Source organism: Lagenorhynchus albirostris, chromosome 8, assembly GCF_949774975.1.
Source record: "Lagenorhynchus albirostris chromosome 8, mLagAlb1.1, whole genome shotgun sequence".
NCBI lineage: Eukaryota > Metazoa > Chordata > Mammalia > Artiodactyla > Delphinidae > Lagenorhynchus > Lagenorhynchus albirostris.
This window is the reverse complement of record NC_083102.1, coordinates 82,817,090-82,843,448: the sequence shown is the minus strand read 5'-3', so window position 1 is coordinate 82,843,448 and position 26,359 is coordinate 82,817,090. Positions and strand designations below refer to the sequence as shown.

Sequence of the window (26,359 nt, the reverse complement as noted above, 5' to 3'; positions counted from 1 at the left end):
TTACAAAATTAACCAAAGACTTATAAAAGGACAGGAAAATGATGATACACCAATGAAAGTCTAGCATCCTAATGCAAATGCTGTATAATATTCAAAAATTGTTTTAAAAAATGTATGAATATGATATTGGTACTGAGTGAACTTGATGTTTCAGGAAATGAACATGATTTTCTGAGGTTTTGTGTGATTGGCAATCGTCGCATCTAGCCTCGTTTTAGAAGCACAGAGTGGTGAAGTACCACAGAGCCCTGACAACTGAGAGATGCCTCCCCAATAGACTGTCCTTTTATTCCCCCTTCCCTCTTCTCTTTGAAAGGAATTGTGAATGACCAACAACACTGGAGGAAGCACTTACTGTACAGAAAAGGAATGGTTTCCAGCCCAATTTACCTTACAGCCCATCAGTGATAAGCAGTGTAAGAAGTGTGATATTTGAAGTTAGGAAGATATGCATTTTAATCACATTTCTAGCACTTCTGTGTATGATCTAGGGGAAACCTTTTACTATGTTTTAGCCTCCATTTCTTGACCGTTTATCCTACGTAAGGATAGCAATGCCCATTCATCGTGTTACAGTAAGGGTGTGAAGGTAGTGTTCATAGGTGCCTGGCATAGTACCTTTATTCCTCCAGCCAGGATTGACTGTGTGCCTGCTCTGGGTTGGTCGGTGTGATAATCACAGGAGTTGTAAGCAAATATGGCCCCTGGCCTTCTGGAGCTCAGAGCACATGACGCAGAAATAGAATCAAAAAGAACAAACTGATAAAGAAACAAGGCAATTTCATATATTGGTATGTTTAAAAAGAGAAAAATAGTGTGATATTATCAATGGTGTAATGGTACTGGCTCACATTGGCGAGGCTAGAAAGAACTGCTTGTTCGTATTTCTTCCCAACTCTACATTTAGTGACATAATGTTGGTAGGTTGAAATTGGCTATTGTCAGGGTGTTTGCACCTGGGGACTCATCAAGGGCCAAAAATCAGGCTGCCCTCCCTCCCCCCACTCCTGAGAGCTTGTTCTTATGTGCTTACCCACACTCTACAGGGTATAGTAGTGACAGGGATATTAAGGGATGGTTAGTAGATAGGATGGTCAAGGCTCCATGAGGAGACAGCCTTTAATTTGGAAGCTTAATGATAAGAAGAGGCCAGTCTTTGCAGAGATCCAGGGTCAGAGCATTTTAGACAAGGAGAGCAGTAGGTGTGAAGACTCTAAGGCCTGGAATGTTCAAGGAATAGATGTATTAAAAAGATAATTCATGCTAGTGACTATTTCTGACAAGATACTAAATTGGTTGATGTTGTAGAGAATGACCAGGATTGGGTCATTCTAGGTGTTCAATGTACGGCATTAAGTGTTAAAATTGGCTTATTATGATCCAGACAGTCTAGGATCCAGAAAATTCCATTAACTTATGTAAGGTAAGCGAACACCAAGTTATAACTCTGTGCTGGTACTTCATTTCAGATAGTCTTCACAACAACCTCATGAGGCAAGTAAAGAAAAAGTAGCTTTATTCCTCAAAAACTGCTGCTAATTAATGGAGAACCTGGGATTGGGACCCTGGTAGGATTAGCCCCAAGGCCTACACTCAGCTTCTAGTCTGTTTCAGTGAGAAATTTGGAGAGGAGAAAGGAGAGTAAGAAAAGTGAGTGTGCCACAAATGCATGGACAGGCTTAGGAGGGGCAGAGAGGAGGAATTGGACTTGGGTTCTCAAAGGAAAACTCTGAAAACTGGACCAAAGATCACGAGTCTGGAGAAAGTAGTTGCTAAAGAGGAACTGTACCACAGTGATGACAAGCCCGAAGACAAACAGCTTACATTTGCCAAGAGAGATGTCCATCCCAGTCTTTGCAGTTCCTTTATCCTGGTTTGATCTTTGGTTCATCTTTCAGAAAATTAACTATTTGTGGGCCTGAAAATGAGGGGTAAATTTTGAAGGGCTTTCTTCCATATTAACTTGAAAATATCCTGGCCATCCATGTAATAACTATTCTAATGAGATATTATGTGTCAGTAGTTTTAATACTTAAAAAATATTAAACTTTGATCCCAGTGAAACAAATTTCCCTCATAAATGGATACAAATAATTCATGTCACATTTTTTTCATTTTTTATACTTTAAAAAAATATTCCCATTATCTCATACATGAATGACTGAACTATGTTTTTACTGACTTTTTTCATTACCGAGGGGTACATCTAAAACATGGTTTTAATGTTGAATATTCCATCTCATCCGAAATCATAGGGAGAAGTACTTAAGTGTCAAGGGACATTTTCTAACACTATGGTATGGATTTCGACTTCTCGGTATAGTAAATGAGTCATTTTACAGTAGAATTTCTAGGAGTGTCTTGATAATGCAACAGCAATGAAAATAATGGACTCATCTTTATACCCAAACCATGCTTATAAAATAGGCTTTGTTATTCCAATAAATAGCGTCACATTCAAATAATTCTCAATTATTTTCATTTTTTTTAAACTAAGAAAACAAATTAAGAATATTTCAAGCAAATGGGAGAGTAGGAAGGCACAGGAAATAGGATCCCTGGCACCTCTTGGTTAAATGTTATTTTAAATATATTTCCTTTCTTTTTTTTTTTCAAAGTAGGATATCAGTTTCAACTATGAGGAAAATAAAATCTAGCTCCCACCTACTCAAGACAGAGTCTTTTTTTTTGCAGTACGCGGGCCTCTGACTGCTGTGGCCTCTCCCGTTGCGGAGCACAGGCTGCGGACGCGCAGGCCCAGCGGCCATGGCTCACGGGCCCAGCCGCTCTGCGGCATGTGGGATCTTCCCGGACCGGGGCGCGAACCCCTGTCCCCTGCATCGGCAGGCGGACTCCCAACTGCTGCGCCACCAGGGAAGCCTGACAGGCATTTTTACTGGAGGGAAAGGATGAGGCTCAGGGTGAGGGTTGGCATGTAGAGCTACAGGAGGGCAATGAAAGACAGTGGTACTGAAAGTACCTGAGGCCTAGTGAGCACGCCCAAGGACTCACTGCACTTGACCATGGGTTAGAGCTCTTCTCCATGAAGAAATAATGTGTCTGGTGCATGTTTCTGTTGAGAGTTCAAAGAGACATTGGATCATACCTGAAATGCAAGTCTTTAACAGGAGAATTGAGTTCCAGTGATTCTAGTTGTTTTCACTTGAGAATGTGGAACATCTTGCTCATTTGGGACGTAGCCAGGAGCTGCTCTTCTGTCCAAATCGTTCAGGTAGCTAATAAGAAAAACAAACAAAATAGCATATATAATTTTAACTTTGTACTAGAAGATATCAGTATTGAGTACAAATGAATTTTTAGTTTAGAGCCCATTAAAATTTTGAAACTCCAGACTGGTACTTTTCCAACGCTGCTCCTCAGAATTACAAGAACATGGTGGCTGGGGTGTTGCAGAGCACTGGGTGTGACACACAGCTGACCTGTGGGACCTTTTTTTTTAAAGGCAACTGGATGAATGTTGCCTTAGCTTGTATTTTATAAGGACGATGTGATGGATTCACTAGCGTCTGAATAGACATTTGAGAAGAAAGCTCTCCTTATAGGACTTAGATCATCCCCCAAAATGCTACCTTGTAATGATAGTCACTAGACTAGTCTCAAAAGGCTGTTGTTTGTATGTAGACACTTCAAATTTTAAGAGAGAGACTGGTTTTAATATCATAATTTGATGGTGGTTGTGTTGTTTCTCCTGGATTGTTTCGTTTAAGAATCGGAATGGTTTTCATTAAGAGCCATGACTATATCTGGTTAGCTCAGTAACAGAAGAAACTTTTGACTTTCTTGCTGGTTCATGCTGGAACTAGTTCATGAAATTGCTGACCCACTCCCAAATCACACTCCTGGGGATAGAAAGCTGAATTTCCACACTGTATCCTCTCCAACCTCTTCTTCGCTTCCATCAGTGCCTCAGTGTGTCCTTCACTCTTCACCGGAGGCCATATTTAAAAACCCTACTGTTACCAGGAGAAGTACTGTCCTCCTCCTGCCCACAGGATCTCTCACAGGTGGTGAGAGGCAGGAGTGAATCCGATTAAGCTGTGTGGTCTAGAAGAGTCTGTTAGATTAGAGGAAACAAACTGTTCTTAGCTTCATCCTTCAAACCAGATCATGTCTTTGGACTAAAACAAACTGTATCACTGCTTTAAAAACAGTTGAAAATCACTTATTATACACTTTTGATACTAAGGCTTTAGGAGCTGAGCAATATGGCTATTTCTATAAAATTGTTAAATAGAGATAGCAATAGCCTGGTAAGGTTTTTATGACAAAATTGCCCATTATATTGAACCAAGTTTATACATATAACCTAAATAGGAAGATCATAATGGGCATGTATCCATCTAGACAGAATTTGAGAGGTATAATCTAACTGAATATTAGTTATTACTCAACAGTTGACGTTTTCAGGGAATAAGCTGAAGGGCTGTTATGCGTGAGCGCCTAGCACAATGCCTTGAAAGCCAATGCTACTTTATTTTATTTTTTAAATAAATTCAACAGCAATATAGATAATTTATTCTTGGAGGAACTTTCTGATTTTAAGCTGAAATAAACTAAGAATTGCCAAGTACCTCAAAGGGATTTTGGCCGAGGACCAATAGACAGTCACACTTCAGAAACACATATATGTATAATGTGAAAATTTATCACCATGTTTTATTCTAATAAAGTTTAATTTTATTAAAAAAGACAAAGAAATATCAGAAGAAAGTATTGGAAAAATGTTCTAGTTTATCTCTTTTCGATTTTTGAAGCCAGGTCCTTGGTGAATTTCCTGTTAACTCAGGGCTGCATATGTGGTAGTATACTACTGGTCAGCTCATGCAGGAGCAAAAACCAAACCAAACCGAACCAAACAAAAACATACCTGCCATGATAGAGATTAAATTCATTTTAATGATAGCTGAATGAATGCTTTGGTAAAGACACATTTTAATGTACTTTTATTTGCATGCATAAATGATCTCAAGCAAAGCAGAAGCAGTAGCAGGGTGACAAATTTGCATTTAAGATGTTCATTTTAATAAACAGATACAGAATTTGGGTGCTCAAGCCTGTGGTCTAAAACAAACCAGAGGCCCTGAATACATCCAGCTTAAATCACTTAAAAAATATCTGATTCTTTTTCTAATCATATAAAAATAGTATTCTCCTAGTAAAGTCCATGTTGAATCTTAAAACGTGGAGTTTAAGTCACACACTGGACAGCCCAATCAGCAAACCATGAAGTATTAATTAAATGTTTCCCACTCTCATGACCCTTTTCTTTCAGTTTGCTAGTACTGATTAGGGGAGAGGTGTTACGTAGCCAACAAACAACATTCTCTGATTAGGACTCACCTCTTTGCTGGCCTCAACTTAAAGGGTTGCTAGGTTTGAGAGAATAACAGATACCTCACTTTCACACAAAAAAATGGATGGATGGATGGATGGGTGGATGAATAAATAGACGGAAGGAAAGAAAGGAAAAGAAGGAGGGAGGTAGAAAGGAAGAGAGGAGAAGGAAAAGAAAGACCCCTGCCCTATATAATGCATATGAAATAAAATGGATGTGTTATCAATCTGATAGTGTATTTAGTTTTAAAACGTGAATGTAATTAAGTATTTGAAAGAAAAAAATTGGCTGTTAATTTTTGGAAGAAAGCAATGGCCATTTAACTATTTTTCTTAGCAGGCTTTTACTTAATCTTCCCTTTAAGAATCCCTAAGGGAAAAGAAAGTTAACATTTAAATTTTTAAATTTTAAATGAAAACTTTCTTTTTCCTGTCGTTATTCTAGGGTTCTTTGCAAATCGATGTGGGTGGTTAAAAATCATTACATTACTGGCAACGTTCACAAAAATGGATGCAAATAGGTATTGTGTAGATTTGTTAAACTTGAAGAACAGACAGATGCTTTTAATATGAATCTGAAATGTGATAGTCCCAGTGTAAAATATATTTTATGTGTCAAAACAAAGAAAAAAGCTAAAATTAAAGATTAGAAAGTCTAGGAAAAACAATAAAATGTCGTTCTATTTGCCCATTTTGGGTATACAATGTGTAAAATTTTTTGTTATCAAAGAGCAAAGAATTTGGTAAACATAATGATAATATAATTGCAAATACAAGTTACATTATTTTAAGGGAAAATGTTTAACCAGTAATGTGTATCTGAAACTAAATGTATGAATTACAAGTGTTGAACTATCCTTCTCTTCTTCTCTCCTCAGAACATTGCTAAGCAACATTTTATGAGAATATTCCATAATTCAGTTTCTGATTGTGACTGCCTTTATCAATGATTCATATCAAAAAGCAATGTTTTATACTATAGCTTAGTATTAAAACATTGTTGATGTAATCACAGGATGATATCCATTCTCTAGGTCATCAGAGAGATAAGAGCAGGACTTTTCTCCAAGGGCAATATGTCCATTGGATTTTGGAATTTAAAATGAAAACGAATGAGCAATCACAGAAGACTGTTGTTATGTTTTCCTAGAACTTATATGGTTTGTTTTCTCTCCATAATCCTCCTACTCGTTATGCTTAAAAATCTGAAGCATCATGCACGTCTTACTGTTCTGTCCTCAAATAATCTTTCATTTGTTTAACTTTTACTTAACTGCTTTTTAAAGTACTGCTAGCATGTTCTGTTGGGAGCCTCAGAAGAACTGCTATTTTTACCCTTTTACACATTCATATGCATGGACAGAAATATAGAATAAGTATTTACATTATATTTACATGCATGTGCACACGTGCTTATAAGCATGTAACTAGGGGACAGGTCAAGGACCACTTACTAAAATGGAAATTTAAAATTGTTTTGATAATGAAATTATAAACATTGTTACAACATCCTAATTTCCTTATGGCTAAAAGTTGTGAAAATTATATAATCTTGCTTGAGACTCAAAGAATCCCACAATATACAAATGTTTTTCAAATCAATACATAACTTTCTTCTAAAATGCTATATCATGCCCATCAAACCAATGGAGCTAAAGCATGTATCATTAATAAGGTTATTTTAGAAGATGATTTTAGTAACTTGAATAGAGATGAAGTGAATAGCCCAAGACCTCAGTGTGCATGTTACCAGTCTGTGTTCATGCTGACCTTAGTGTGTAAGGATTAAATCTTTTTATTTGGGAGAAAATATTTACAACATATATATCTTCTCAGACATAGAGGTTCAAAATTAGTTATTTAAAATGCTCCTGTGGTTATGTTTTTTACATCTTATTTACATCATCTTGATCTTTTTTTCTTTCTCTTCACTTGCTTTTTAGTATGATAAAATGTAAAGCCATTTACTTTCATCATTTGTGATTACAAATGTAGAGCATACAGAGTTACAATTCTTAAATGTAAATGTTTCAGCTACAGTTCCTGTCAAACCGCATTCACTTGCTAAGCTGCTGAGTCATTGACCTGATATTCAGATGCCCTTTCAAAGCAGGCCTGAATTCCTGGATCTCTCCACAGTCGTTTTATTACCTCAGCCAATTCAGGCATCATGCTGCCATCTTCCAGGGTATTTGTTATCGCATAAAGTTGTCTTTGGTCTTTCTATAGCATTGTTTTTGTGAGAAGGATAAAAATACGTTGTTATTTGGGATCACATATTCATTTTCTTCCAATAGAGCATTTCAATTTGTTGATTCTTATTTCATTCAGTAATAATTTTATTGAGCATCTAGTCACTATATTTTCAGGTTAATACGTTAGAACTCAAGTTCCGTATAAGGATTGGCTCATGTCCAGAAAAGTTTTTCATTGCAAAAACTGTGAACTATTACGTGGAGAAATTAGGATATTTTGGTATATATCACTGACTTCTAAATGTGATGTAAAAAGGGATAACAATATTTTAGTGTGAGTCCACTGAGCTTCTAGACAACCAAAATGCTAGTGTCAAAGGGTAATGAACCTGATCTCGTCAGACACATTGTCTTCCTTTGATTATGGCCATATATTTTCCAGGAAACAAAAATACCAAGTAAGAATTAGAGTAAAAAAGGAAATTAAAACTCAGTACTCTAAAATTATAGTTTAAAAAATGTATTGATGTATAGTATTATTTGCGATCATGTACCTCTTTGTAATCATAAAAATTAGCAATGGTAAACTTTTTTAAAAAATTAATTTTATTTTTGGCTGCGTTGAGTCTTCGTTGCTGCAAGCGGGCTTTCTCTAGTTTCAGCGAGTGGGGGCTACTCTTCGTTGCGATGCGCGGGCTTCTCATTGCGGTGGCTTCTTCTGTTGCAGAGCGCAGCCTCTAGGCGAGCAGGCTTCAGTAGTTGCAGCGCACGGGCTCAGAAGTTGTGGTGCATGGGATTAGTTGCTCTGTGACATGTGGGATCTTCCCGGACCAGGGCTCAAAGCTGTGTCCCCTGCACCTGCATTAGCAGGCAGATTCTCAGCCACTGTGTCACCAGGGAAGCCCAGCAATGGTAAACATTTTGATCCACCCAGTTTTTGAACATCCTTGTGTGTTGTCACTTGCGTGCCTTTGGGGCAAATCGATAGGGCAGAGTTGAGACATCATTAGGAAAAGAGATGGGATGGAAGTAAAGTAAAAAGAGGAAAAGGAGAAAAGAAAAAGCAAGCATTGTGTTACTCCTGATGGGATATTTGGAAGTGACAAGGGCAGAAGGAAATAAAAGTTTGAGTAAATAATGTAGTCCACAGTTTACTTAAACTAATAATCAAAAACTGGTTTATGACAAAAATTTTTGATTAAGAATCTGGATTTCAGACTAATTCAGTTATTGACCATGATGCTAGACCAAGCAAATGAAGAAATCTGGGCTCAAATCTTGGTTGTCAGACTCCAAAGCTCATGCTCTTTCTTGCTCAAACTCTTTTGAGTGCATATGATTATAACAACTCACATGACATTTAGCACTTGTAATATTTTAAATAATCCTGACAACAGTAGTCACATAGACACAATATTTTCTCCGTCTTACAAATGACGAATCTAAAACTTGGAGGTAAATTTGCCAAATCAGTGAAGACAATAAGCATTGAAGAGTCAAACCCAAACGTATTCTCTGCAAAATCAGGTGGATACCAGTGAAGTATGTCCAATAAGAACCTGATGACTTTCTGATATAATTCAATTTATTATTATTTGAAATCTATGACAGGCTTCTGTCACCATTTTACTAAAAATCTGCTCTTTGCATGAAGAACTAAGGGTATAGCTCTCATTGTTAAAGAGAGGCTCTGTTGAGACTAAAAACCTTACTTCATCTTTCTTCAATCGGATTTTATTGCCAAACCAAACTGATCAGATGACCACTAGGCCACAAACTTTAACTGGCCCAAATCAAGGGCTTTGATCCTATTTTATTGCATCAACAAAAGGTGAACTTTAAAATCCTTCTTCCCGATTAGTTTGATGTGATAGGAAAGTGCAAATTAGTGAAATATGATCCGATCACTTTGCTGGCATCATCCTATTTGCTTCCTTCCACACTAAAGTGCGATTTAGGACAAATGATGCAGCACAACAGCTGCTCAAACAGTATTGTCCCTAAAGGGAAAAAAATCACATGCCTTGTAAGCTTTACAAAACAAGCTATTATATACTCTTTCATTCTTTTAAATGGTCACCATTTTTAATTTACATATACTTTATTCGTCGAGGTATCAAGAATATAGTCTCACCATGAGCATTTAAATGTCCTGAAGTCCTCTTTGATCATCATTTATTATTAGTTTCCCCAAGGGCAAGCCATCCTGTCAGTTTGGTTTTGTCTTTCAAGACCTTTTATATTTTAGTGTACTGCATGCACAGGTAAAGTTGATGGTAGTGACTTTCAAACCAGGCTGCACATTGTAAACATGTGGGGTACTTTTAAAAAAATGTCAGTACCAGGACCCCAACCCAAACAAAATGAGTCTGAATCTCCAGGTGTCACGGTCTGCAAAGGTAGCTTTAAAAATCTCCTAGGTGTCTCAAATGTGCAGCCTGAGTTGAGAATACCTGGCAACGTATTTTTTTTTAACCATAAATAATATTGTATTAGACATACTGCAATTCAATTCTTGAAGTTCTTCTACAGTTATCAAAGGGTTGATGATAATTAAAGAGTCCAAATTGATATTGTTTAAGGGAATGGGCCCACCAATGAAATTTGAATTTTTGAAATGCATCACACCAAAATTAACAGCTATTATGAAGTCTTCTATATAACAGCCAAGTTGATTGAACATCAAACTCCTACCTATTATCTTCTAGATTAAAAAAAAAAAAAAAACAAAACTCCAGTAATTTCCCGTCAAACTCAGAATAAAATTCCAAATTCCTTACTGTAGCTCACAAGGCTCTACATTTTTAGCCACGTCTTCCTTTCTGATTTTATTTCCTGCCTCCCCCTTACCCCTGCACTTTTGTCCCTCTTTCCTCAAGACACACTGGACTCCTTACTACTCCTTGAACTCTCCAAGCCCCCATTTCAGAGCTTTTGAGAATGGCTGATCTCTTCGTGTGTTTGCTGTGGCTCACTTCCTACTTCACTGAAATCTTCCCAAATCTTCATCTCTTCCCAAATACCACCTCCTCAAGAATGCCTTCCCTACCACCCTTTCTTTCATTCTTTTATCACTTTCTAGCCCCTTAACCTCCTTGATTTTTCTTCATAGCACTTATTGCTACCTATATAGTACACAGTTCTTTATATCTTTTATATTACACTATAAGCATATGAAGGCAGAGATTTTATTGTTTTGTTCATTTCTATATCCTTAAAACCAAGAACAGAACCTAACACATAGTACATGTCCCTGAAATATTGTTGAATGGATGAATCAGTAAAATGAATATACTAATTAGCTCAGACCTTATGTTCTAGAGAAATTTTAAGGAATGTCTAATAATTTTCCAAAAGTTTCGAATAATTCACAGTGGGTATGAGTGGCATCCTAAAGAAATTTGTTTTCCCTATCATGTATTTGGAAAAGCTTGGGAATTATGGTGGTTCTAGAATAGCTCATTCTCTTAATGTTGGATAGTTCTAGAATTATATTGCGTAGAAAGTGAAATACATGTTTCCTCAACAAGTTACTCAGACTTTCTTCATCAACATTAGTGACCTCAGATGATCCTAGAACCTTGTGGAACTCATTCTGAACCCTAGAATCATATTTCAAAATGTTGCAGAAAAAAATATTGATATATCAATGGAAGGAAAGGATATCATAGCCTAATAATTTTCAGAACTGTCAGGTTCAGAATACCAAGTTTTAACTATAGGATTTTCAGAGCCGTTGCTTACAAATACTGTTGGTAAATTTCCAGTAAGTTGTTATAGTACATATGTATCCCAAACTTATTTGATTACAGAACTTTTATTATAGAACATCTTGAGGAATCAGTGTTCTTTAGTTGAAATTATAGGATTCACTTCATAGGGTGCTATGTCGAAGATGGTCACAACACCCAAAATGTGTAATTAAAGTGGTGTTAATTTTCAGCATCCTTTTATGTTGGTCTAGTGATTGCTTTAGATGCTCTAAAATAGAATATAGGAATATTCAGAGAGAGTAAATGCCTTTATTATTTCCCCCTCTTGTTTCTTCAACTTTACCCTCTTTAAAGTTATATACTCATGAAATTAGTTTATCAAACATTAAACCAAAAGAAACAAGAATGACCCCCCTTTAGCTGTATTCCCCTTCAACTACAGATTCTTTCTCTCTCATACTCTTCAGCGATAGTTCTTTAAACTCTATTCTCATATCTACTCATTTCTGAACACACTTCATTGGAGTCTGCATTCACAACTTTTCTGAAACCTCTCCCATAATCTCTACATTATCAAATCCATTAGATTCTTTTAAATATACTACCTTCTGGACCTCTTCAGACCTTTCAATTTAGATCACCTTCCTTTGGAGCACTTCACTCAGATTCCATGATTCCATATTCTCCTGGTTTTCTTCTTACTGCTCCATCATTTTCTCCAAAGTTCCCTATTCCTCTCAAATGACCGGAAACTGTTGGAGTTTTTCAATATTGTTACCTAAGTCTCCATTCTCCTTAGTGCCCTTCTCTTCTCAATCTGAGCACTTGATCTCTTCCATCCCATCCCCTTCCTTAATGTAAATTATATGCCTTAGTGTAAGCGTATGGCAGTAACACTGAGACTTAAGTCTCTAACCAAATATCCCCTTTGAACTTCAAATGCACATTTTCAACTGTTCATACATGTGGATAGCTCGCAGAATTACAAACTCAGTATTTCCAAAGGGAAATGTATTAGTTCCGCCCCATCCTCATTAGTACAGTCTTCCCTTTCTCAGTCATTCTCTCTGCACATGACAAGGATTTAGCTCCATAGCCAGCTGTGCTGCTCTTTTGAAATAGCTCATGCTTTGTAATTACTTGTTCAACACCAGACTTTCTTCTGTAGAGGGCAAATACTATTTCCATCTCATTTACTGCCGATTCCTCAGTATATTCCTAGTCAGATGTCTGCCATATCAATAATAGTTTAATGAAAAAAAACTTTTTCAGATGGTATTGGATGTGTAGACTTCAATACGTAAGTGTTAACGAGCCTCCATTCAGTGCGATTATTGGAAAGTAAAAATACCTCATATTTACTGGGAGCTTAACGTTCTTCAATACTTTGTGTTTATGTGGGTTTCTTATGGTTTTGCTTCCTCCTGTAATAGTCATTGTAATTTAATGATGAAAGCACTAACACTGTGTGGATGAAAAATCTGAAACCTAAGTAACGTGTCCAGACTTACAGAACCAGTGACTAATAAAGCTCATGTATATTTTCGGTTAGGATACTTTCTGTCTTTGAATGGCAATCTGTGTGATGATGTACAAACTGTATAAAATAAATTGAAATATATAAGCTGTATAAGTAAATTGAAAGCTAAATTGAAAGCCATAGGACACCAGATCTCTGAAAGCCACACGTAAGCAAAGTGCTTAGCAATTATCTGTTGAATAAACAGTTTAAGCCAGGTAGAGAGTGTGTTAATCTTAAAATCAGATACTGAAGAATGCGATTGAAACTGCTATCATCTACATTAATTGAAATCAAAATATGAGCTATATAGTACCTGAAAACTGTGATGCTTGAGGACATAAGTACTCCTAAGGAGTTATGTCAATTGCTTAGTGCTGCTTAAGTTACTGTTTACACATTTAATGTAGGGTTTGAATAAATGACATTTATTTCTATTTTGTAGTTAGCATAATGGCAGCCATGTACAGAGTCTATTTTCACTCCACCTGCATGCCAGATCATTAAGACTCTTAACCAACACATTTCAGGTATTTAGTGATGACTGGCATCACTGATTGGCAAACATTGGGCTGCATGAAACAAAAAATATATTTAAGTAGCAGTGGGCAAGGTAGTGATGCAAATAAATGCAATATTACACATGCAAATTCAAACATTGCTAAATCATCCTCAAAGGATTGCAGAAGGAAAACCTGTTTGAGGAACTATTATTGCTTAGAAGGGAGAAAATAAAAGAAATAATCCTAATTGTTAAAAATCCTTGTATAGGGAAAAGCACTATAGTGGAAGCCAGGAGAAGCGGGTTTTGCCCTAAACTCTGCCTATTTAATGCAGGTCAACTTGCTAATCCTCTCTGGCCCTTCGTTTTTGTTTACATCTTTAAATAAGGGGATTATACTTGGTTGTCTCTTAAGGGTCAGTCATTAGCTTTTTACTTAGCAAGGTTATTTCTTTTCAAGAGAAAGATTTCAATATTCCGAGGACAAAGATATACACAGAGTTCTGAAACTTTTTGTGGTGTTTATAACATGACGTCTAGAGGAAATGAAGTAATTTAACATAACATTCACATCTTGTCCTATCACTTAAGACGCACTGGAAAATAGGAGTGCCTACTTTCTATTTATAACAGTAACGAAGGCATCCTCTTTAATGGCGGTAATTACCCTCTGTTAAATCCATTGTCGCTGTTCCATGGTGTGTACCTGCCGCTGAGTTCTCAAAGTTGAAATGCCTAGACGTTTAATTTGGCTGAACTCTTCTTTCCCTTCCACTCATTCAAACAGAGCTCAAAGTTTTACCACTAGTTTTGGAATACACACCTATTGAAAGTTAAGGTCTTTGTGTACGCTAATCACTTTTTTGCATAATATGTTCTTGTTGCTTTCTGGTTTTTTTTTTTATTGCTTTTAAAAGTGCTTGTGTGTTCATTAGGCATCATTTGAATGACATATTACTAAGGATTTGCGTTGCATCCATACACATAGAGGCTTTAGCATAGGGGGGAAAAAACAACACAAATGCCTCCCAAGATATTAGAACCTTCAAATACAAGAACTCTTAGTGAAAGGAGTAAAGGCAGTACCTATACCTATTATTTATTGTTTTTAATATTTGATTGCCAGTAATGGCTGTATTTCTACTTCAAAAATGGCCATGTTTGTCCTGCTGTAGCAAGCAATTAAATAACTTAAATAAGTGAATAAAATAGTCAATTAAAGGCTGTAGAAAAAAAAACAGTAAAATGTCTTTATGGATAGATCAGGAGTAAGTTCATTAAAGAAATCCCAGTTCTCTGTCAGAAATTGAAATTAGAATATTACTTTAATTAGTAAATTTAAATGGCAATTATAAATAAACCTGGCATCTAGGTTTTCTTCCTGGAACAGATTCTGATCGCTATACTTTTCTCATAGGATGAGGAAATACCTTTCACCAGGCAAATTGACAAAAGCACAGTTAACAAAATCCAGTTGTAGTGGGACTTAAGCAATATTGCTTTTTAAGGGCTGCAATTGATGTGAGACAGAGCTCTCTACCTGGAAGTTCATTCCTAGATCTGTTCAAATTAATAAGTATTTACTGGGCATTTTCAGTAACATATTTCATGCACTGAAGAGAATGAATGAATTATAAAAGTCCCTCCTCCCTAAAAACAGACTAGTGCACCATTGCCCCATACAGTAGCCACCAGACACGTCAATTAAAATTAAGTAAACTTAAAAGTTTAGTTCCTCAATCACACTAGCCACATATGGAGAGCACAGGTGTAACATTCCTGTCACCACAGAAAGTTCTACTGGAGAGTAGTAGATTACAGGAAGATAGGGCATGAAATTCTATTTTTGTACAGTGTGATAATGTTTAGCAAAAATACTGGCAGGTGGTATGATGAACTAGAAAAAGTGATCAACTCTGTTGGGAGTGGTTGTAAGCGATCAGGGAGACTGCCTGGCAGCAGTGATGATCAGCTGATTTTTCAAGGATAAATAGTTACTTCCAGAGAGTCAAAAGGAAAACGAACATTTTAGGCAGAGGGATCTGTGTGACCAAATAGATGCTGACAATCGTCAAGCTTTCAGTATGTGCCAAACATTGTTTTAAGTGCTTTCTATGTCTTATTTCTTACAGTAAGCCTTCATTTAAAGTAGGTAAAATTATCACCTACATTTTACAGGTAAGAAACATAGGCATAGATACATTAAGACACTATCCCTGACTTAAAATGTTAGTGTGTAGTACAGCTGTTCAACAAACACAGTCTGCTTTTAGAGCCTGTGATCTTAGCCACTAAGCTGTATTGCCACCCATAGCATGCTAGTGCACAGGACTGTTTTAGTCCAGCATTTCTGAAGCAGGAAGTAGGAAGGGGGAAATTGTGGGATGTTAGGATGAAGAGATAGGCAAGAGCTGGATTCTGAACTGTTGATTTACCACATCTAGGAGCTTCATCTTGATAGTATAGGCGAAGCATTGAATTTATGAAGGAGATACAATCATTTTTTCAGGGATCGGTTGGTGGCAGTGTGGATAATGCAGTGGAAGGAAGAGAGGGGGAAGTAGAAACAGCACAGCAAGATGCCGTTATTAATCCAGGTCAGAAATGCTGAGGTTTTGAACTAAGGCAGTGACAGTAGAGTTACGTGACATGTTGGGAAACATACCTTATGCAGATGTAGCATAACTTGGTAAGAGAGTGAGGGGTCAGTATAACTACACCTAGATTTATTTCTTTAGAGGCTGTGATTTCTTTAGTTGCTGTGATTCATTGTAGGGGACTACAGGCCAGATGGGCAGATAAGTTTAATGTTGTTTATTCTGATTTAGACCTATCCACAGAATATAGAGGTAGATATTATCTGCTTCCCTAGTTCAGACAAAGTTGTCTGAGTTTGGAAGAAATATTCTGGTACAGTCCCCTTGAAGATGATTGTGAAAATCAGTGGACTTCAGCGATTTTCATGTGATGAAGCCGTAGAGTAAGCAGACAAGAGGGCCTGATACAGTAGAGACACCAACAATGAAGATGTAGTCAAAGAATCGCGGAGGATAGTAGAGTTTGGAGGTGAACTGGGAAAGGGAGTGAACCTAGAAGCCAGGGTAAAGTTTTAGGAGGGAAAAACTCAATGAAGTCAAGTGGAATTAAAATAAGGACTCATCACTTCCTGAAAAATGGCAATTAGGAAATCATAACTGACATTTATAAGGGCAATTTCTGTGACGTGCCAGAGGCAAGAGCAATGGAAATGGTTGAAGGACAGATGGAAAGTGGAAGAAGAGAGCTAGTGTTCACTGTGCTTTTGTTTTAAACATCTTTATTGGAGTATAATTGCTTTAAAATGGTGTGTTAGTTTCTGCTTTATAACAAAGTGAATCAGTTATACATATACATATGTTCCCATATCTCTTCCCTCTTGCATCTCCCTCCTTCCGACCCTCCCTATCCCACCCCTCTGGGTGGTCACAAAGCACCGAGCTGATCTCCCTGTGCTATGCTGCTGCTTCCCACTAGCTATCTACTTTACGTTGGGTAGTGTATATATGTCCATGCCACTCTCTCACTTTGTCACAGCTTACCCTTGCCCCTCCCCATATCCTCAAGTCCATTCTCTAGTAGGTCTGTGTCTTTATTCCTGTCTTACCCCTAGGTTCTTCATGACTTTTTTTTTCTTAAATTCCATATATATGTGTTAGCATACGGTAGTTGTCTTTCTCTTTCTGACTTACTTCACTCTGTATGACAGACTCTAGGTCCATCCACCTCATTACAAATAGCTCAATTTCATTTCTTTTTATGGCTGAGTAACATTCCATTGTATATATGTGCCACATCTTCTTTATCCATTCATCCGATGATGGACACTTAGGTTGTTTCCATCTCCGGGCTATTGTAAATAGAGCTGCAATGAACATTTTGGTACATGACTTTTTGAATTATGGTTTTCTCAGGGTATATGCCCAGTAGGATTGCTGGGTCATATGGTAGTTCTATTTGTAGTTTTTTAAGGAGCCTCCATACTGTTCTCCATAGTGGCTGTACCAATTCACATTCCCACCAACAGTGCAAGAGTGTTCCCTTTTCTCCACACCCTCTCCAGCATTTATTGTTTCTAGATTTTTTGATGATGGCCATTCTGACTGGTGTGAGATATTATCTCATTGTAGTTTTGATTTGCATTTCTCTAATGATTAATGATGTTGAGCATTCTTTCATGTGTTTGTTGGCAGTCTGTATATCTTCTTTGGAGAAATGTCTATTTAGGTCTTTGCCCATTTTTGGATTGGGTTGTTTGTTTTTTTGTTATTGAGCTGCATGAGCTGCTTATAAGTTTTGGAGATTAATCCTTTGTCAGTTGCTTCATTTCCAAATATTTTCTCCCATTCTAAGGGTTGTCTTTTGGTCTTCTTTATGGTTTCCTTTGCTGTGCAAAAGCTTTGGAGTTTCATTAGGTCCCATTTGTTTATTTTTGTTTTTATTTTCATTTCTCTAGGAGGTGGGTCAAAAAGGATCTTGCTGTGATTTATGTCATAGAGTGTTCTGCCTATGTTTTCCTCTAAGAGTTTGATACTTTCTGGCCTTACACTTAGGTCTTTAATCCATTTTGAGCTTATTTTTGTGTATGGTGTTAGGGAGTGATCTAATCTCATACTTTTACATGTAGCTGTCCAGTTTTCCTAGCACCACTTATTGAAGAGGCTGTCCTTTCTGCACTATACATTCCTGCCTCCTTTAACAAAGATAAGGTGACGATAGGTGTGTGGGTTTATCTCTGGGCTTTCTATCCTGTTCCATTGATCTATCTGTTTTTGTGCCAGTACTATACTGTGTTGATTACTGTAGCTTTGTAGTATAGTCTGAGGTCAGGGAGCCTGATTCCTCCAGCTCCGTTTTTCATTCTCAAGATTGCTTTGGCTATTCGGGGTCTTTTGTGTTTCCATACAAATTGTGAACATTTTTGTTCTAGTTCTGTGAAAAATGCCATTGGTAGTTTGATAGGAATTGCATTGAATCTGTAGATTGCTTTGGGTAGTAGAGTCATTGTCACAATGTTGATTCTTCCAATCCAAGAACATGGTATATCTCTCCATCCATTTGTATCATCTTTAATTTCTTTCATCAGTGTCTTATAATTTTCTGCATACAGGTCTTTCATCTCCTTAGGTTGGTTTATTCCTAGATATTTTATTCTTTTTGTTGCAATGGTAAATGGGAGTGTTTTCTTGATTTCACTTTCAGATTTTTCATCATTAGTGTATAAGAATGCAAGAGATTTCTGTGCATTAATTTTGTATCCTGCTACTTTACCAAATTCATTGATTAGCTCTAGTAGTTTTCTGGTAGCATCCTTAGGATTCTCTCTGTATAGTGTCATGTCATCTGCATACAGTGACAGCTTTACTTCTTCTTTTCCGATTTGGATTCCTTTTATTTCCTTTTCTTCTCTGATTGCTGTGGCTAAAACTTCCAAAACTATGTTGAATAAGAGTGGTGAGACTGGGCAACCTTATCTTGTTCCTGATCTTAGTGGAAATGCTTTCAGTTTTTCACCATTGAGGATGATGTTGGCTGTGGGTTTGTCATATATGGCCTTTATTATGTTGAGGAAAGTTCCCTCTATGCCTACTTTCTGCAGGGTTTTTATCATAAATGGGTGTTGAATTTTGTCAAATGCTTTCTCTGCATCTATTGAGATGATCATATGGTTTTTCTCCTTTAATTTGTTAATATGGTGTATCACGTTGATTGATTTGAGTATATTGAAGAATCCTTTCATTCCTGGAATAAACCCCACTTGATGATGGTGCATGATCCTTTTAACGTGCTGTTGGAGTCTGTTTGCTAGTATTTTGTTGAGGATTTTTCATCTATGTTCATCAGTGATATTGGCCTGTAGTTTACTTTCTTGTGACATCTTTGTCTGCTTTTGGTATCAGGGTGATGCTGGCCTTGTAGAATGAGTTTCGGAGTGTTCCTCCCTCTGCTACATTTTCGAAGAGTTTGAGGATAGGTGTTAGCTCTTCTCTAAATGTTTGATAGAATTCGCCTGTGAAGCCATCTGGTCCTGGGCTTTTGTTTGTTGGAAGGTTGTTAATCACAGTTTCAATTTCAGTACTTGTGATTGGTCTGTTCGTATTTTCTTTTTCTTCCTGATTCAGTCTTGGCACGTTGTGCATTTCTAAGAATTTGTCCATTTCTTCCAGGTTGTCCATTTTATTGGCATAGATTTGCTTGTAGTAATCTCTTATAATCTTTTGTATTTCTGCAGTGTCAGTTGTTACTTCTTTTTCATTTCTGATTCTATTGATTTGAGTCTTCTCCCTTTTTTTCTTGATGAGTCTGGCTAATGGTTTATCAATTTTGTTTATCTTCTCAAAGAACCAGCTTTTAGTTTTATTAATCTTTGCTATCGTTTCCTTCTTTTCTTTTTCATTTATTTCTGATCTGATTTTTATGATTTCTTTCCTTCTAACTTTGGGGGTTTTTTGTTCTTCTTTCTCTAATTGCTTTAGGTGCAAGGTTAGGTTGTTTATTCGAGATGTTTCCTGTTTCTTAAGGTAGGATTGTATTGCTATAAACTTCCCTCTTAGAAGTGCTTTTTCTGCATCCCATAGGTTTTGGGTTGTCGTGTCTCCATTGTCATTTGTTTCTAGGCATTTTTTGATTTCCTCTTTGATTTCTTCGGTGATCACTTCGTTATTAAGTAGTGTCTTGTTTAGCCTCCATGTTTTTGTATTATGTACAGATCTTTTCCTGTAATTGATATCTAGTCTCATAGTATTGTGGTCAGAAAAGATAGTTGATAGAATTTAAATTTTCTTAAATTTACCAAGGCTTGATTTGTGACCCAAGATATGATCTATCCTGGAGAATATTCCCTGAACACTTGAGAAAAATATTTATTCTGTTGTTTTTGGATGGAATGTCCTATAAATATCAATTAAGTCCATCTTGTTTAATGTATCATTTAAACCTTGTGTTTCCTTATTTATTTCCATTTTGGATGATCTGTCCATTGGTGAAAGTGGGGTGTTAAAGTCCCCTACTATGAATGCGTTACTGTCAATTTCCCCTTTTATGGCTGTTAGTATTTGCCTTATGTATTGAGGTTCTCCTATGTTGGGTGCATAAATATTTACAATTGTTATATCTTCTTTTGGGATCGATCCCTTGATCATTATGTAGTGTCCTTCTTTGTCTCTTCTAATAGTCTTTATTTTAAAGTCTCTTTTGTGTGATATGATAATTGCTACTCCAGCTTTCTTTTGATTTCCATTTGCATGGAATATCTTTTTCCATCCCCTCACTTTCAGTCTGTATGTGTCTCTAGGTCTGAAGTGGGTCTCTTGTAGACAACATATATATAGGTCTTGTTTTTGTATCCAATCAGCCAATCTGTGTCTTTTGGTGGAAGCATTTAGTCCATTTACATTTAAGGTAATTATCGATATGTATGTTCCTATTACCATTTTCTTAATTGTTTTGGGTTCGTTATTGTAGGTCTTTTCCTTCTCTTGTGCTTCTTGCCTAGAGAATTTCCTTTAGCATTTGTTGTAAAGCTGGTTTGGTGGTGCTGAACTCTCTCAGCTTTTGCTTGTCTGTAAAGGTTTTAATTTCTCCATCAAATCTGAATGAGATCCTTGCTGTGTAGAGTAATCTTGGTTGCAGCTTTTTCTGCTTCATCACTTTAAATATGTCCTGCCAGTCCCTTCTGGCTTGCAGAGTTTCTGCTGAAAGATCAGATGTTAACCTTATGGGGATTCCCTTGTGTGTTATTTGTTGTTTTTCCCTTGCTGCTTTTAATATGTTTTCTTTGTATTTAATTTTTGACAGTTTGATTAGTATGTGTCTTGGTGTATTTCTCCTTGGATTTATCCTGTATGGGACTCTCTGTGCTTCCTGGACTTGATTAACTATTTCCTTTCCCATATTAGGGAAGTTTTCAACTATAACCTCTTCAAATATTTTCTCAGTCCCTTTCTTTTTCTCTTCTGGGACCCCTATAATTCGAATGTTGGTGTGTTTAATGTTGTCCCAGAGGTCTCTGAGACTGTCCTCAGTTCTTTTCATTCTTTTTTCTTTATTGTGCTCTGCAGTAGTTATTTCAACTATTTTATCTTCCAGGTCACTTATCCGTTTTTCTGCCTCAGTTATTCTGCTATTGATCCCATCTAGAGTATTTTTCATTTCATTTATTGTGTTGTTCATCATTGTTTGTTTCATCTTTAGTTCTTCTAGGTCCTTGTTAAATGTTTCTTGCATTTTCTCTATTTCCAAGATTTTGGATCATCTTTACTAGCATTATTCTGAATTCTTTTTCAGGTAGACTGCCTATTTCCTCTTCATTTGTTAGGTCTGGTGGCTTTTTACCTTGCTTCTTCATCTGCTGTGTGCTTTTCTGTCTTCTCATTTTGCTTTTCTTACTGTGTTTGGGGTCTCCTTTTTGCAGGCTGCAGGTTCGTAGTTCCCGTTGTTTTTGGTGTCTGTCCCCAGTGGGTAAAGTTGGTTCAGTGGGTTGTGTAGGCTTCCTGGTCGAGGGGACTAGTGCCTGTGTTCTGGTGGATGAAGGTGGATTTTGTCTTTCTGGTGGGCAGGTCCACGTCTGGTGGTGTGTTTTGGAGTGTCTGTGGCCTTATGATTTTAGGCAGCCTCTCTGCTAATGGGTGGGGTTGTGTTCCTGTCTTGCTAGTTGTTTGGCATAGGGTGTCCAGCACTGTAGCTTGCTGGTCGTTGAGTGAAGCTGGGTGCTGGTGTTAAGATGGAGATCTCTGGGAGATTTTCGCTGTTTGATATTATGTGGAGCTGGGAGGTCTCTTGTGGAGCAGTGACCTAAAGTTGGCTCTCCCACCTCAGAGGCACAGCACTGACTCCTGGCTGCAGCACCAAGAGCCTTTCATCCACACAGCTCAGAATAAAGGAGAGAAAAAGTAGAAAGGAAAGAAAGCAAGAGAAAGAAAGAAAGAAAAGGAGGGAGGGACGCAGGAAGGAAAGAAAGAAAGAAGGTAAAATAAAGTAAGATCAAATAAAATAAAGTTATTAAAATAAAAAATAATTGTTAAGAAGAAAAAATTTTTTAAAAGAAAAAAACCCAAAAAGTGGATGGATACAACCCTAGGACAAATGGTGGAAGCAAAGCTATACAGACAAAATCTCCCAAGCATACACATACACACTCACAAAAAGAGGAAAAGGGGAAAAAATCATAAATCTTGCTCTCAAAGTCCACCTCCTCAATTTGGGATGATTCGTTGTCTATTCATGTATTCCACAGATGCAGGGTACATCAAGTTGATTGCGGAGATTTAATCCGCTGTTCCTGAGGCTGCTGGGAGAGATTTCCCTTTCTCTTCTTTGCACAGCTCCAGGGGCTCAGCTTTGGATTTGGCCCTGCCTCTGCGTGTAGGTCGGTGGAGGGTGTCTGTTCGCTCAGACAGGACGGGGTTAAAGGAGCAGCTGCTTCGGGGCCTCTGGCTCACTCAGGCCGTGGGGAGGGAGGGGCACAGAGTGCGTGCGGGGCAGGTCTGCGGCGGCGGAGGCCAGCGTGACGTTGCACCAGGCTGAGGCGCGCCGAGCGTTCTCCCGGGGAAGTTGTCCGTGGATCCCGGGACCCTGGCGGTGGTGGGCTGCACAGGCTCCCCGGAAGCAGGGTGTGGAGAGTGACCTGTGCTCGCATACAGGCTTCTTGGTGGCGGCAGCAGCAGCCTTAGCGTCTCATGCCTGTCTCTGGGGTCCGCGCTTTTAGCCGCGGCTCGCACCCGTCCCTGGAGCTCCTTTAAGCAGCGCTCTTAATCCCTTCTCCTCGCGCACCAGGAAACAAAGAGGTAAGAAAAAGTCTCTTGCCTCTTCGGCAGGTCCAGGCTTTCCCCCAGACTCCCTCCCGGCTAGCCGCGGTGCACTAACCCCTTCAGGCTGTGTTCACGCCGCCAACCCCAGTCCTCTCCCGGCGCTCCGACCGAAGCCGGAGCCTCAGCTCCCAGCCCCCGCCCGTCCCGGCGGGTGAGTAGACAAGCCTCTCGTCCTGGTGAGTGCCGGTCGGCACCGATCCTCTGTGCGGGAATCTCTCTGCTTTGCCTTCCGCACCCCTGTTGCTGTGCTCTCCGCCGCGGCTCCGAAGCTTCCCCGTCCGCCACCCTCAGTCTCTGCCCGCGAAGGGGCTTCCTAGTGTGTGGACACCTTTCCTCCTTCACAGCTCCCTCCTAGAGGTGCAGGTTCCGTCCCTATTCTTTTGTCTCTGTTTATTCTTTTTTCTTTTGCCCTACCCAGGTATGTGGGGACTTTCTTACCTTTTGGGAGGTCTGAGGTCTTCTGCCAGCGTTCAGTAGGTGTTCTGTAGGAGTTGTTCCACATGTAGATGTATTTCTGGTGTATCTGTGGGGAGAAAGGTGATCTCCGTGTCTTACTCTTCCGCCAGCTTCCCCGGTGATCCCTAGACCTACTTTAAAACAAAGAGATTAAGTCTCCTGACTCGCATATTAATGCTATAATGTTGCTTTCTTTTTTTAAAAAAATTATTTTATTTATTTATTTTTGGCTGTGTTGGGTCTTCACTGCTGCACGTGGGCTTTCTCTTGTTGCGGCAAGCGGGGACTAGTCTTCGTTGCGGTGCGCGGGCTTCTCATTACAGTGGCTTCTCTTGTTGCGGACCATGGGCTCTAGGCATGTGGGCTTCAGTAATTGTGACACACGAGCTCAGTAGTTGTGGCTCATGGGCTCTAGAATGCAGGCTCAGTAGTTGTGGTGCATGGGCTTAGTTGCTCCACAGCATGTGGGATCTTCCTGGACCAGGGCTCGAACCCTTGTCCCCTGCATTGGCAGGTGGATTCTTAACCACTGCGCCACCAGGAAAGCCCTGTTGCTTTCTTTTTAGGTATGCACTGGTAATGTCAATATCAAAATGATATCAAGACATAAGTTATTTTAAAATCACTTACTTTAAATTAATATGGAAGAAGTGAACTTTCATAAGACATATGGGTTTGCAGTGTCTGCTTGTCATCTGTTGGTGGACTGTTGGCATAAAAGATTTTTAGGGTAACCCTTTTTGAAGCAACTTGATTTTATTACATTCACTATTCCTCTTTCTCATTGAGCAACAACAAACTTACCTGTCTCTTCCACATTACAACCCTTCAAATACGCTAGACAGAGAGTAGAAGAATGTAATAAGCAAACTCATGCTTTGGAATTAAATAAAAGTGAGCGTGTACTCATTGCTGACTTTGCATGTCTTGATCAAAATTAATTTCTGAGAGTATCCTCTTTCATAAAATTGGCTTATTAATATCTACCTCTTAGGGTTTGGGTAGATTATCATATAAAGTACCTGGTGCATACTCTAACTTACAGTGAGCTCTCAACATTCTCTATTATTTGAAGCATGCCGCACCTTTTTTCCAAGAGACTTTTCAAGTATAATATGTTCCACTCCTTTAACCCTTTCTGGTGGAACATGAGTTTTAGATTCCTTACCCTCTGAACCACACTCCATGCAAGAGCCTATGTCCTTTTGAAACACTGTCCTACTGAAAATGGTGCCATAGTATCAGGTGATTTTATTGAGAGCACTGATATTCTGATGTAGAAAGATAGGGGTGCAACATAGGACTGCCTCAATCCTGGTACTTATTTCTAAATAGAACACTTTTCTTAATAGAGACCATGATTAGTTTGCCTCTTTTCTTCTTCTTTTCTTTTTTGTTTGTTGGGGTTTTTTTGTAGCTTTATTACTTTTTTTTTTTAACCTATATTGAGCTTGTAGCAGTTAATTTGTTGCTACGTTTTTCACATCACATCTTAGTAAACAGATTCTCCCACATACTACATGTGTATACTACATGAGTATAGTTGATTTTGAGCCTCAGTTGAAGAAATCTGTTAAATTCCATTTTGCTCATTTGGGCCAAGCATTTCTGCTAGTTGAGATCACTTGGAATATTGACTTTCCTGTCACTATATCCTTCCAAATCCTGAATCTTACTCAAGTGTGAAATGTTGCCTTATCTATCTTTACCCAAATCCCTGATAAGAGCATTGAAGAGGAGAAGGTCAAGGGCAGGAAACTGTCAGACCCATTCATCATCATAAGTCCTTGTTCACTGTCTGTAGTTAATGATGCTAAATGTTCCCCATTAGATATGACAGTTACTGCAGGTTTTTGTACATACTATTTATCCTGTTTAAGGAATTGCCTTCTATTCCTAGTGTGATAAAAGTTTTTATCTGGAATGGATAAAAAGAAGTTTATTTAGTGTGTGTGTGCGTGTGTGTGTGCGCGCGTGTATCTCCTGTCATAATCGTCATCTTTCTACTTTGGTAATATGAATATATTAATCTTCTAATAGTATTTCAACAAGGCATTCTTTAGATAACATCCTTCCCACCTCTAGCTCTTTTTTTTTTTTTTTTTAGTACATCTTATACATTGTTGGAATCAGTTTGCTAATATTTTGGTTTGGTTTTTGGATCTCTGTCAAGGAGATTGGCCAAATTTTGTTGTCAAGGTTATCAAATAATGCATTGAGAAGAATTTCCTAAAAAAGTTTATGTGATTTTAAAGTGATATGCTCATGAGATATCTCATAGAATTCATTTGTAAGGAAATGTACATGAATTTACAGATACATTTGTATATTTCTTTTGCCAAAAAAATGCACTTATTTTTCCCAAATTTTAATTTTAATAATCTTATAAACCTATGGAAGTTTGAGAAAATATTAGAAACATATTTTATACCTTTTATACCCTTCACCTTACCAAACACTTTGTCATTTGTCTTGTTTCATATATATATAAAAATTTACACAACACATGTGTATGTGTGTATATAGCTATATATATACACATATTTATGCTTTGATTTGCTGAACCTCTTGAAAGCAGTCAGACACTTCACCCATAATACTTCAGAATGTGTCTCATAAGAATAGGCCATTTTCCCGGAAAACCAGAATACTATTTTCACGATTGAGATGTATAAATCCAAAATGTTATCTAATATATACTCCATATTCAAATTTATCTGTTCCAAATATTCCACGCATTTCATATGTCTTGGGCCCAAGATCCAATCAAGGCT

General features: G+C 37.9%; 1 protein-coding gene across 1 annotated transcript in view; it reads right to left on the bottom strand.

The window, feature by feature from the left end:
- The window catches only part of GNAT3 (G protein subunit alpha transducin 3), a 50,358-nt gene that overhangs the window by 9,084 nt on the left and 14,915 nt on the right, over positions 1 to 26,359 (bottom strand). Inside the window, 3 exon segments of the mRNA XM_060156184.1 lie at positions 3,107 to 3,126; positions 3,128 to 3,236; positions 7,421 to 7,578. Of these exon segments, the coding sequence (XP_060012167.1) occupies positions 3,107 to 3,126; positions 3,128 to 3,236; positions 7,421 to 7,578 (287 nt within the window).